Here is a 12,364-nt window from a genome sequence, read left to right on the forward strand (position 1 = left end):
AATGTCCTTTTTTTTCTTTATCGGACAGCTCTGCACCATTTGGCAAAAGTGATAATTATTAAGAACACTCGGTTTGAGAAAAGACCAGGTTTCTCGAGTTGCCGTATTATTGCCACTGAAATGTGAGAGTGTTGATTTAATAGACACTCACAAAAGGTATTACTGGAAGACAATAAGAGATAAGATATAGGAGCAGAATGAGGCCATTTGACCCATCAAGTCTGCTCCACCATGGCTGATTTATTATCCCTCTCAACCCCATTCTCCTGCCTTCTCCCCATAACCTTTAACGCCTTGACTAATCGAGAACCTATCAATCTCTGCTTTAAATAAATCCGGTGACTTGGCCTGCACAGCCATCTGAGGCAATTAATTCCACAGATTCAGTCCTGGACTCTGCCGCTATAAGAAACAACCTTTCCACGTCCACTCTATCTAGGACAAGGGTTCCCGAACTTTTTTTATGCAGTGGGCCCCTATCATTAAGTGAGGGGTTTGTGGACCCCAGGTTGGGAACTCCTGAGCTAGGAGAATCAGGCCACACCAATGCAAGAACAACTTCATTATGACCGTGGCCTGTAGTAAATTCCCAGCAGTGCGAACTGAACCCAGGTTGCTAATGTTACAAGGAAGTGGGGATTTGGTGAGAACTGGTTGTTATCTGAAAGAGGTGCTGAGGCAACTAGTAATCAGTCATGGATAACCTGAAAGAGGGGCTGAGGTAACTAGTAAATAGTCGTGGGTAACCTGAAAGAGGTGCTGAGGTTAAAGTGATGAAAACAATTGAACTGGATGGTCTCTTGTCATGGAGTATGAGAAACTAACAAAAGATTCATACTCTGGCAAGGGGCACTGTTTGACAAAATGGAATGAGAGGGAGGGAGACGGAATACTTTGAGACCTAGTTGAGCAGAACACAATATAAGCTGTGTGTGTGTGTGCGCGCGCGCACACGCACTTAACTCCTAGTGGAGTCGTTGGGGTGCCGTCATGACAAGCTTTTTGCACCGATCTTTTTGGTATGCTCGTCGTACGGCGTGTCTTGGGCATCTGAAACCTGGTGAGCCCATCCCTCTCCAGGTTTTTTTTTACGAGGTCGAGTTGTTAGCTCGACACTCGACCCAGGATGGAGAGCATGCAAGGGAGCCGGCTGGATTTGAACTCGGGACCTCTCACCCCGGAGTCCAGCGCTGATGCCACTACGTCACCAGCTGGCAACAGTATAAGATTGTGAGTTCTAAAATGAGTTGAAATTCCATGTATTCTACAATTATTGTGTCTAATCAGTTCATTAGGCTGCTCAATGAGATGTGCTTGTGAATGCAACAGGAACATTGATAATTCTGTTAATTGTTAAGGAGAAGGAGAAGGTGGAGGCGCGATGCAGCTCGCAGCGGCCACACCGGTGGTGATGACTGTTATTTGTCAAGTGGGGTGCCGTGTACAATCCTGATTTGATGGAGACGGACATGAGAGTACGGAGGAACATCTGAAATGCCTGCTTTGCTGCTGCTGCTACTGTGTGGTCCAGAACCTCCGGAGGAGAAGGCCCCGAGTCCTCGGCTTTGCTTGTTGCTCGGCGGCTGGGGCGGGGTCAAAGCGCTTGGCAGAGGATGGTGCTCAGAGAAGCTGTATCAGAGGGGCTGGTTGGAGTCTCGAAGTTTTCGGACGGACTGAGAGTCGGCTGCGGTCGGGTGCTTCCAATGGTGCTGCATCGGCAAGTTGGCAGCGCTTGGAGTTTCATGGCAGGGAGAGCTCCTCCCTTCTGCCGCCTGCGTGAGATGATGAGTCTATCGGGACTTTGAGACTTTTTTTTACCGTGCCCATGGTCTGCTCTTTATCAAATTATGGTATTGCTTTGCACTGTTGTAACTATATGTTATAATTATGTGGTTTTGTCAGTTTTAGTCTTGGTTTGTCCTGTGTTTTCTTGTGATACCATTCTGGGGGAATGTTCATCATTTTTTTAATGCATGCATTTCTAAATGACAATAAACGAGGACTGAGTGTCCTCATAATCTAATCTAATTTTTGCTTGAACTTAATTTACACTATTTTCTAATTTTCTTTTAATTTTATTTTATAAATGTTACTCTTATAAATTTACTGTATTGGAGATAAATGTTGTTACCTTTTTGAAAGATTTAATTGCAGATTTTACTAAGTATACAAGGGCTTTGCTGATTCTCCAACCAGTGCTTGCATTAATGTCACTATAAATTGTGCTAACACTTTTGTGTTGGACAAGGACAGAAATCAAGAGTAGATTTCAACATTTAATAAAGGTTTGGAATGGAGGTGTATGGAGGACAGTGGCCCAGGTACAGGTCAGTGGGACTAGGCAGAATATTAGGCATGGACTAGAAGGGCCGAGGGGCCTGTTTTCTATGCTGTAGTGTGCTTTGACTGCAAGATTGTTTGCCTGGCAGCGATATGGTAAAACATCCTCGTTTGAGCTGCCTGTTTTGGCACGTGAAAGGATACATCCAAGTATATGAGAGAGTGACTACAGAGGTAAAATAGCAGTATCTTTTATGGCATTTGATGACTAAAATTATCACTATTGTATTCTAAATGATGAATAGTTAAAAATCTCTCATTTTCGTATTGAATTCTAGTTTATGAATTTTTTTTGTTTAGACATTCTACTCCCATTTTGGAAAATGGGTGAAATCAGATTCGCATTGTTTAATCACAGTGTGCAGGCAGTCTGTAACTTGGAGATCTTGTTAGTATATCTACAACCAGACAGTATAATCTGATCTAATCCTGTCATGTTTTTTGGTGCAGGCTCTCCGCGTAATGGCCAAAATCATGCGCGAATGTTGGTACGCCAATGGAGCAGCCAGATTAACTGCTCTTCGGATCAAGAAAACGCTGTCTCAGCTCAGCCAGCAGGAAGGCATAAAAATGTAGTCACAGGCAGTCCGGAGATCAAGTTGACAGGATGCTAACTGCAATTGGATTGCAGTTCTGTTGGAAGGGATTCTTGTTCTACCTCATCGAGGGAGCAGAAGATGGATCACTCTGTCTGCACCGCATTTTCTAAGTCACATAGGAAATTCCCACCATACAAAGCTCTCTAATGGACGTGCTGGGTGCAGGCTGAGCTCCACTCTGTGCACTGAACGCCACCTTCCCAGGACATTGACATATTATGTAGCGTAGGGTTTTTTAATTAACATTTAACTTGACAACAAAGTTTTATTATTGGTCTTAATAGTAGAAAAGCTGGAACACTTCGGCCTTTACCAATACTGCCCCAAAAATTTTGGAGAGACTGGTAATGGGGCTAGTCCCGCAAAGGAATGAAATTTCTGTGCAAGATACAGTATTACACACAAAAAAGTACTCTAAGGGTTGAGTACTAGTTTCACTGCTTAGAAATTCAACATAGTGATTATAATGTTGATGCCTTGCAGTCTATCATCACCTTGTTTGCTAAAGCTTTGAGTCAAGAATTCTACACCACATTTGGTTTGAAAAGCTACTTCACCATGTTGAAATGGCCTGTATTTTTCTTCTGGGAACAAAATTGAAAGCTGTTACTATTTGCGGAGATGAGGCTGTTAGTATATTGTGAGTTATTGAAGTAGATACAGAAATTCAAGCCTATGAATGGTAGCCACACCTTCTATTTTAAAGAAAAACACTATCGTAATCACGGATAATTTCTAAGTTTAGAGATAATTAGATGAGGGGCTTCAATTGGCAGGTTTTATTTGATAAGTTCAACTTCGTTTTAACTGGACATTTTTGCACTTACATCTTTGGAGTTCTTGTTTTTAAACTTACGAATGTCGATTCCTAATTGCGTGCTCTAGATGCATACCCCTCTCTTCATGAACGCCAGAAATGGAATGTGCACCACTGTTGCTCATAGGTTTGTGGTGGAGCAGCTACTTAAAATAGCAAGGAACGTACTTACACTTGGTCCCCTGATAATGGAGGCTTTCCTTTTTTTCTGGGGGTGGGTGGGGGTGTTAGGTTGTGGTGGGGAGGAGAAAGTATTAGATGGGGATGGGTTGGGGTTCCACTAGTAGTCAAAGGTTGCTTAGTTTTTGCTAAGAAATGGTTATTTTGCCATTTTAGACTTTTAATATAGAAATGCCTCTCAACCAAATAAAATTCTAATGCATTTTCTCACTAAATAATAGCAGTCAAACGATTGATTGTTATTGTACATGGGATAGTATGTAGATTTATCTTGACAAATATTTGCCTATTTTTCTCTCTTTGCATTATAACACTAATGACCCAACCAAGTCTTATTCAATGCATTAAATGTTTGCAATTTATCATGCCATCTTTTTGAAGTGAAAACATTTTACTTTCTTATCAGTGCCATTAAAATCACATTAGCTTTAATGAATTTAGAATTGTAACTATAGTTACTTAAATGAACTTTCTATCTGGAGTATACTAGATCTTGGATTTTGAAAAGACAATGTTTTGCAGGAACAAGTTAGCAAAGCAGTTCAAAATCTGAATTAAATCAATTTCTTCCTGCAAATTATTTTCCCCTATGATTTACATGCTGCTCAGTTTCTATCCGAGCAATGTTTCTGTATTTTTTAACCCCAGAATGAATTTTATTTGTGTTTGGGGGGAGGTGAGTTGAGGACAAAGGGGAAGATTTTTTTTGTGCTTGAATACTTCCACTGTGGCTTTATTAGATGGTTCTGTTCATTTCTGAGGCCGTGTTTCTGCGGCGCATTATGAAATTGCAGTAGGTGTTTCTTAAGGGTATCTTTCCTGCCCTATTACCTTCTACAAAATTTGCAGCTTGGAATCTGCCTCTTTATTTGCACAAAAGAAAGCCATCACAGGCCTTATTAGGTTGCACGATAAGTTCTCAAACTGTGTGTAAATCCAAGGTTATCTGCCTGCCTACTGTTTATTTCTCTTGGAGCACTTAGTCTGCTAACAGCTTTTTGAGGGAAAAAACAGCCCAAAAAAAAATCCCTCCCCCTCACAACTTTAAGATGCACTTCTTACACTGCATGTATTGATTTCTGAGTGCTTTATCAAGCCTGTGAAGATAGCTTCAAAGGTTCAACATCCTAATTAAACCCAAGGATGAAGTGACTTTAGCAACTTGTATTTATTACAGCACTACTGTGCAGTATTGTTCCTTGAATTTGGCAACTACGCAACTAACCAAATATTACCTGGTTGCATTAAAATTACCTCCATTCTATAATATGTTAGTCTAACTTTTAGTTTTAACTTAGCTTGCATATATTATATATTTTCAAATAAGAAAGCCCACAGTAAGAAAAGATTTTTATTGCTACAGCTTTTTATATCATGATTAACATATATCAGACCTGGTAAAAGAAAAGTGTGGACAAAATTATATAGTAAATGTTGCATTTAGTTCAAGTAAATCCAGATCTTTTCTCTTGTTCTTAATGTCAAAGTGTTTAGTTCCCTGGCTGAGAAACAGTATTATTATTGCAAGCAATGGAGGCACTTGAAGTGGCAGAACTGCTGCCTAAACCCTTGGGTAAATGTGTGGCTGCTCATCTTTAAAAAAATTTCTCATCAGTCATTCCTGTTGTAAGTAATCACTGAGTACATTGTCATAGGTCTAATGTATAGGGCAGAAAACATCCTTAAACGTATTACAAGTTTTGTATGGTTGGCTTATGTGCGCAGCAAAATGCGCACCTCCCTCTGAAACCATAGTAATTGCTGTGATCTGTGTGGCATGTTAAATGTGCATATTGGATATGCTGGTTTATTACTATGCTAAATCTACCCATGGCAACTCTCAGTGCAGACAATACTGCTACATATGTAATGTTAATGTCAAATTATGGAGCATTGTGTATTTTTTTCCCTGTATTGAGTGCCACAGCTTGCCCTGTCCAGGACAGTCCCACTTGCCTTGTGTTTCTTCATGTAGCCCTTCAGTGTATCTGGTATTACCCTTTATTCTACACTCAAACCATGCAATTGAACCTTTTATGTAATTTTCCATTAAATTAAAGATACCTCCGGAATGACCAAGTTGTATTTACCTCACTGTGTTTGTGATATTTTATATATATGCACAAAGATATTTAATATATATAAATATATCATATCACACTGATTAGGTTCAGTAACTCAGCACGTTTGCAAACTCAAGTTGATTTATATAAAATATGGATGCTGTATTAATTTAAAAATCCTGTATCTGTCCATGGTACTGAAGTGTCTTGTGTATGTATTGCGCCTGGCTTATTGTATACTAGATATTCCTTTGTATTGTTTGTATATCCATACTGCCCTTGCATTGTCTCTTTCCCATTGGAGGTACAGCTTTACAGCCAGTGTGTATGGGAAAAGGAAATATACTGAAGTCAGCAAATGTGCTGCATTCAATGTTTTCTTTCTTTCTTCCTGAAGTTCTATTATCATAAATTATGTAACACAACTCCCTGGTTTTTCAAATCATGGTATTTTGTACAATGTGCACAACAGAGATGGGCAATGCTAGATACTAAATTAAATGGCTTACTGAAAGTATTGGCATTGTACAATGCATCTGACAAAACCTGATTAAAAATAAACTCTCTATCATCTAGATAAGTGATCAATGAATCTGTTGTCTCCTCCTTCCTGTCAGAACTTAAGCTTGCAACAAGGCAATTCTGGCCTGCAATATTCCACTGACACGCTTGTCTGCCTACAAGAGAAACCAGTTGAGAAGCTGTATGACTCATTTTCAACATTACAGCACCATACAGGCCCTCCAGCCCACAATGTTGTGCTGGGCTTTTAAGCTACTCTAACCCTTCACTCCTGTAGAGCCCATCATTTATCTATCATCCATGTGCCCGTCTAAAAGATCCTTAAATGTCCCTAATGCATCTGGGCCTACCACTCTCTTTGCACAGCTTAGAATCTGAGGAAAAGATGCCCCCAGGGTGCCCAAGGGGGGGGGGGGGGGAGGATGAGCACCCCAGTCGGATGGACACAACGACGTCAGACCCAGGCAATGAACAAACGATGATGAGGAAGCAGTGTGCATGTGGCAAAATCTGCAAGATCGATCGCGGCTTGAAGATCCACCAAGTGAGGATGAAGTGTTTGGCGGGAGCAGGAGCAGCACAACGCACAGGCGTCCAACCTGGTGAGACGAAGGAGGGGCCAGGCCCGGAGTCACCCCATAGTGCCCGGAAACTCCAAGTGTTGCAAACATCCCTCGAACATGAAGTCTAACAGGAGGCGGATGAAGTGGCCATGACTTCACTGTGGAAGCAGTTTGATGAAGATGTTAACCAAATTCTGGAGGCAACGGCGAAGGGAGGGGTTGATAGGAAGCTGCAAGATGGAGACCGAGGTGTCTCCCAGTGGAGGTTGGTTGTAGGGGATTCGTAGCCTGTTCCTTAGAGCCTTCAGCATTTTGGGCATCGAGGGAGAGAGGAAGAGGAGAGCCATCCGCAGTACTACCAATGCGGCAGAGAGGGCCTCAAGATGGCTGTGGCTTAAAAGAGGGGAGCCATGGAGTCATAAGTAGCTAGCCATCTGGATACAAGCTGGGGTCTGATCAGCCCCGGCTGGGTCACCTGGAGGAGGTTGTATGATGTTGAAAGACCCGAAACACCCGATGATTCCAGGAACATCACTGAAGATGTGTCCAGAGGCATCAATAGATGTATGTACACAGCACACAACAGGAATATCTTAATTGAAAGCCTAAATCAATTTATTTCCAAATCATAGAACAGTGCAGGCCCTTAAGCCCACAATGTTGTGCCAGCCTTTTAACCTACTCTAAGATCAATCTAATCTATCCCTTCTACATAGCCCTCCATTTTTTCTTTCATCCATGTGCCTTTCTTGGCATAGAGTTGTCTGAAGGAATAGAAATCTTAACCAAAAAGTAACTTTCCCAGGCATATGACAGTGTCTTTGAGGATGATGTGTTTTTATTATATACGTAATTTAGTTTGAGATGAAATTTCTGGATATTTATCCTGAATTGTGTTTCACCAGTGTTTTGTTTATTGTTTACTTACTGCCCGTTACACCACAGGCGTTTACAGCAACAGTGAAGCCCCTCCGTCTCTGGTGGTGGTCAGGGCTTCCTTCATCTCAGAAGCTTCCTCTCGGTTTTCACGACTGTCAGTCATGCAAGTTGCAGGCAGAGACTCAGGATACTGTTACCCTCTGATGTAGAAGGATTCTCAGTGCTCTTTCTGTAACAGTTAAGTTCTACCAGTCAGGGTTGTTAGCCCGGAGCTGAATCTGTAGGACCAGTGGACCACTTAATCTGGCCTGTACCCTTTCACTTGTTTGGTATGGGTGACCCTACCAAGAGCTGAAGGATAAGACCAGACTACAGCCAACATAGCTCTCTGGGTCATTGAGACACTCAAGCCTCCAAACCCAAAGATAAGGTGTGGTCCTCTTGGAAGATGTTTATTGCTAAACTCCCTTCCACCATTCCCAGCACGTTCAACTTGTGCAAGTTCAAGTTTATTGTCATTCATCTGTAGGCATGTATACAGCTAAATGAACCAATGTTCATCAGGGACCGAGGCGCGAAGCTCAGTCCGTGCATATGGTGACGTAGTGGGATCAGAACCCCTGGCTTTGAGCTGAGTGGTCCCAGGCTGGAATCCGGCCGGCTCCTTGCATGCTTCCATCTGTGCTGGGTTCAGCTTTGAGCTAGAACTTGGCCTCGTTTTAAAAAAAATAGTCAAATGCTATGGAAATAGAAAAGCTGCTGCGTGATTCTCCACAAGGCGAGAAAGGGAACAGCAACAATGTATATCACGTACAGCACAGAAAAGTAATATTAACACACAACACATTCTGTAGATCTACAATTTGACAAAGTGCATATATGACATACGAGGTGTGGTTGATAAATTCATGGCCTAAGGTAAGAAGGAGTCAATTTTAGAAAACCTAGCACATTTATTTTTCAACATAGTCCCCTCCTATATGGGCACGTGGCCAAGTGGTTAAGGCATTGGACTAGTGACCTGAAGGTCGTGAGTTCGAGCCCCAGCCGAGGGAGCATGTTGTGTCCTTGAGCAAGGCACTTAACCACACATTGCTCTGAGATGACACTGGTGCCAAGCTGTATCGGCCCTTGCTCTTCCCTTGGACAACAATTTATCAACCACACCTCGTATGTCATATATGCACTTTGTCAAATTGTAGATCTATAGAATGTGTTATATGTTAATATTACTTTTCTGTGCTGTACGTGATATATATTGTTGCTGTTCCCTTTCTCGCCTTGTGGAGAGGGGAGCATCTTGGACCTCCAGGTGGTCCACAGCAGGGGTGATTGATAAGTTTGTGGTAGAAGGAGATGAGTTATACAGCTCTTGTTACATGCACGTGCAGGTCAACCCTTTGAGTGATTGTGCAGAAAGCTTAAAGTTAATATCTCCTTCTACATTAGGCCACAAACTTATCAATCACGACTGCCGTGGACCACTTCTACAAAGAAGGGATCTGTATGCTCCACGACCGCTGGACTAAGTGTGTAAATGTAGGAGGGGACTATGTTGAAAAATGAATGTGCTAGGTTTTCTGAAATTGACTCCTACCTTAGGCCACGAACTTATCAATAACCCCTCGTAGTTAAATATAGAATCGTATAATACTGTCATAAATAATGTGTACTCAATGGTAGTAAAGTGTTCAGAAGTCTCACAGCGTGGGGGAAGAAGTTGTTGCCCATATAACAGTTATACTGTGTGCCTTCCGCCTGATGGTGGGAGGTCAAAGAGATTGTTAACTTTAAATCACATCTATACTTTAACAGTTGCTATTTATTAAACCTTTTCCACAGTTTTCAGGATTTTAATTGATTTCAAAACTTGTTATCGCTGTTCAGGCATTGGAGTGTGCCCTTTGTTATTGGCCTTGGGTTTTGCTTTTCAAATTGTCAGGTGGTTCATCTGACAAATTCCATTCAAGGCAAGATCAATCTAACAATTCCCTCCCGAATAACTCAATTTTTCTTTCATCCATGTGCCTACCTAGAGTCTCAAAATGCTCCTAATGTATCTGCCACCCTGGCAGGATGTTCCACACACCCACCACTCTCTATGGGGGGTTGGGTAATCTACCTCTTATCCTCTCACTGAGAGTGGAGGAGGAAGATGCCCAGTAAAATGAGGCGGGGGCACGGTGAGAGGGCTGGTAGATGTTGGGTTGGTGGGGTGGAGGGGTGATAGGTTGAGGAATAGACGGTTGAGGTATAGATTTTGGAGATGGTGTGGGTGGGTGATGGGTAGATGAAGCCTAGGAAAGTGGTAATGGGAACTAAAAGATGGAAAGCAAACGGAGCCAGATGAGGGAGGTGATATGGTGAGCGAAGGGTGTGGGTAGGAGGGGAATAGAGTAGTACAGTAGAAACAGGCCCTTCAGCCCATCTAGTCCATGCTGAAACACAAACTGCCTACTCCCATTGATTGACCTCCGTACCCCTACCATCCATGTACCTACCCAAACTTCTCTTAAATGTTGAAATCGAGCTCACATGCACCACTTGTGCTGGCAGCCCATTCCACACTCCCACCACCCTCTGAGTGAAGAAGTTTCCACTCATGTTCCCCTTAAACTTTTCACCTTTCACCCTTAACCCACAATTGCTGGTTGTAGTCTTACCTAACGTCAGTGGGAGCAGGCTGCTTGTATTTACCCTGTCTATAGCCCTCATGGTTTTGTTTACCTCTGTCAAATCTCCCCCCTCACACTTCATTCTTTACACTTGTCCACTGGAAATAACATTAAACAATGTTTGAATCTTGAAGGGATGGGCATGTAGGAGGGAATGGTTAGATTGATCAGGTTAAAATGTCGACACAATATTGTGGGCTGTGCTGTGCTGTACAATTCTACGTCCTATGAGTAGCCTGGCAGTGATCACCCATTCCCATCCATCGACTAGCCAATCGCTTCAGCGCTTGCAGGCTTTGTCCTTCTTTTCACCCTCCGATCCTCCTCCCACCGCGTCCTCCCTCGCTCCTCGCCTGGATCCATCAGCCTTTTTTTTTAAAAAACCCCTTGTCTCCCCTGTTACCTACCTCTCGCCTCCCTGTCCTAACTTCCCTCCTTTGGGGCCCTTGTCTCTTAACATTGACTCTCGTTCGCAATCAGATTGGCAGTGCGACCTCGGTCACCTGTCCTGAACTTTGCTGTTCTGTAGCAGTGGCACTGAAAACAAAACTCAAAAATCACACGTCACAGGAAAAAGTGCAGACTGAGGGATAATGAGACAGTGATCATGGATTCCTGGAAAGTTCAAAAAAAGTTTGATGGAGGAGAGAAGAAGCTGTTACCAAAGCATCGAGTGTGCATTCCCAGACTCCTGTGACTCTCCCCTGATGGTAGGAATGAGAAGAGGGCATGTCCTCATAGTGAGGGTCCTTAATGATGCCTTCCTGAGGCACTGCCTTTTGACGATACCCTTGGTGGTGGGAGGCTAGTGCCCGTGGTGGAGATGGCTGAGTCTAAAACAGTCTGCAGCTTTTTCTCATCCTCTGCAGTGGCCCCTCTGTACCAGAGAGTGATGCAACCAGTGAGAACGTTCTCCGTGGTACAGCAGCCGGTCAAGACGCCCTCCGCGGTACGTCGGCCGGTCAGGACGCTCTCTGCGGTACAGCGGCCGGTCAGGGCGCTCTCCGCGGTACGTCGGCCGGTCAGGACGCTCTCCACGGAACATCCGCGGTACGTCGGCCGGTCAGGACGCTCTCCGCGGTACGTCGGCCGGTCAGGACGCTCTCCACGGAACATCCGCGGTACATCGGCCGGTTAGGACGCTCTTCACGGTACGTCGGCCGGTCAGGACGCTCTCCGCGGTACGTCGGCCGGTCAGGACGCTCTCCACGGTACATCGGCCGGTTAGGACGCTCTTCGCGGTACGTCGGCCGGTCAGGATGCTCTCCGCGGTACGTCAGCCGGTCAGGACGCTCTCTGCCATATGTCGGCCGGTCAGGACGCTCTCCGCGGTACGTTGGCTGGTCAGGACAGTCTCCGCGGAACATCAGCCAGTGAGAACATTCTCCGCGGTACGTCGGCTGGTCAGGATGCTCTCCGCGATACAGCGGCCAGTCAGGACGTTCTCCGCGGTACGTCGGCCGGTCAGGACGCTCTCCGCGGTACAGCAGCCAGTCAGGACGCTCTCCGCGGCACGTCGGCTGGTCAGGGTGCTCTCTGCGGTACGTCAGCCGATCAGGATGCTCTGTGCGGTACAGCAACCAGTCAGGACGCTCTCCGCGGTACAGCAGCCAGTCAGGACGCTCTCCGCGGCACGTCGGCTGGTCAGGATGCTCTCCGCGGAACATCCGCAGTACGTCGGCCGGTCAGGATGCTCTCCGCGGTACGTCAGCCGGTCAGGACGCTC

The 12,364-nt window shown here is 44.4% G+C and overlaps 1 protein-coding gene across 2 annotated transcripts in view; it reads left to right on the forward strand.

Annotated features, from left to right (window-relative positions):
• Positions 1-6,577, forward strand: part of tgfbr1b (transforming growth factor, beta receptor 1 b) — a 97,095-nt gene extending 90,518 nt beyond the window's left edge. The window contains exon 9 of one of the 2 annotated variants that reach the window (XM_072252040.1): positions 2,791-6,577. In XM_072252040.1, coding sequence (XP_072108141.1) covers positions 2,791-2,916 — 126 coding nt within the window. In that variant the 3' untranslated portion in view covers positions 2,917-6,577. Of the gene's footprint in view, positions 1-1,358; positions 2,012-2,790 lie in introns of those variants that run through there. The other variant, XM_072252050.1, reaches the window with a different exon arrangement.
• The last annotated feature ends 5,787 nt before the right edge of the window (positions 6,578-12,364 follow it).

The sequence above is a fragment of the Mobula birostris genome, chromosome 1 (genome assembly GCF_030028105.1).
Source record: "Mobula birostris isolate sMobBir1 chromosome 1, sMobBir1.hap1, whole genome shotgun sequence".
Lineage (NCBI taxonomy): Eukaryota > Metazoa > Chordata > Chondrichthyes > Myliobatiformes > Myliobatidae > Mobula > Mobula birostris.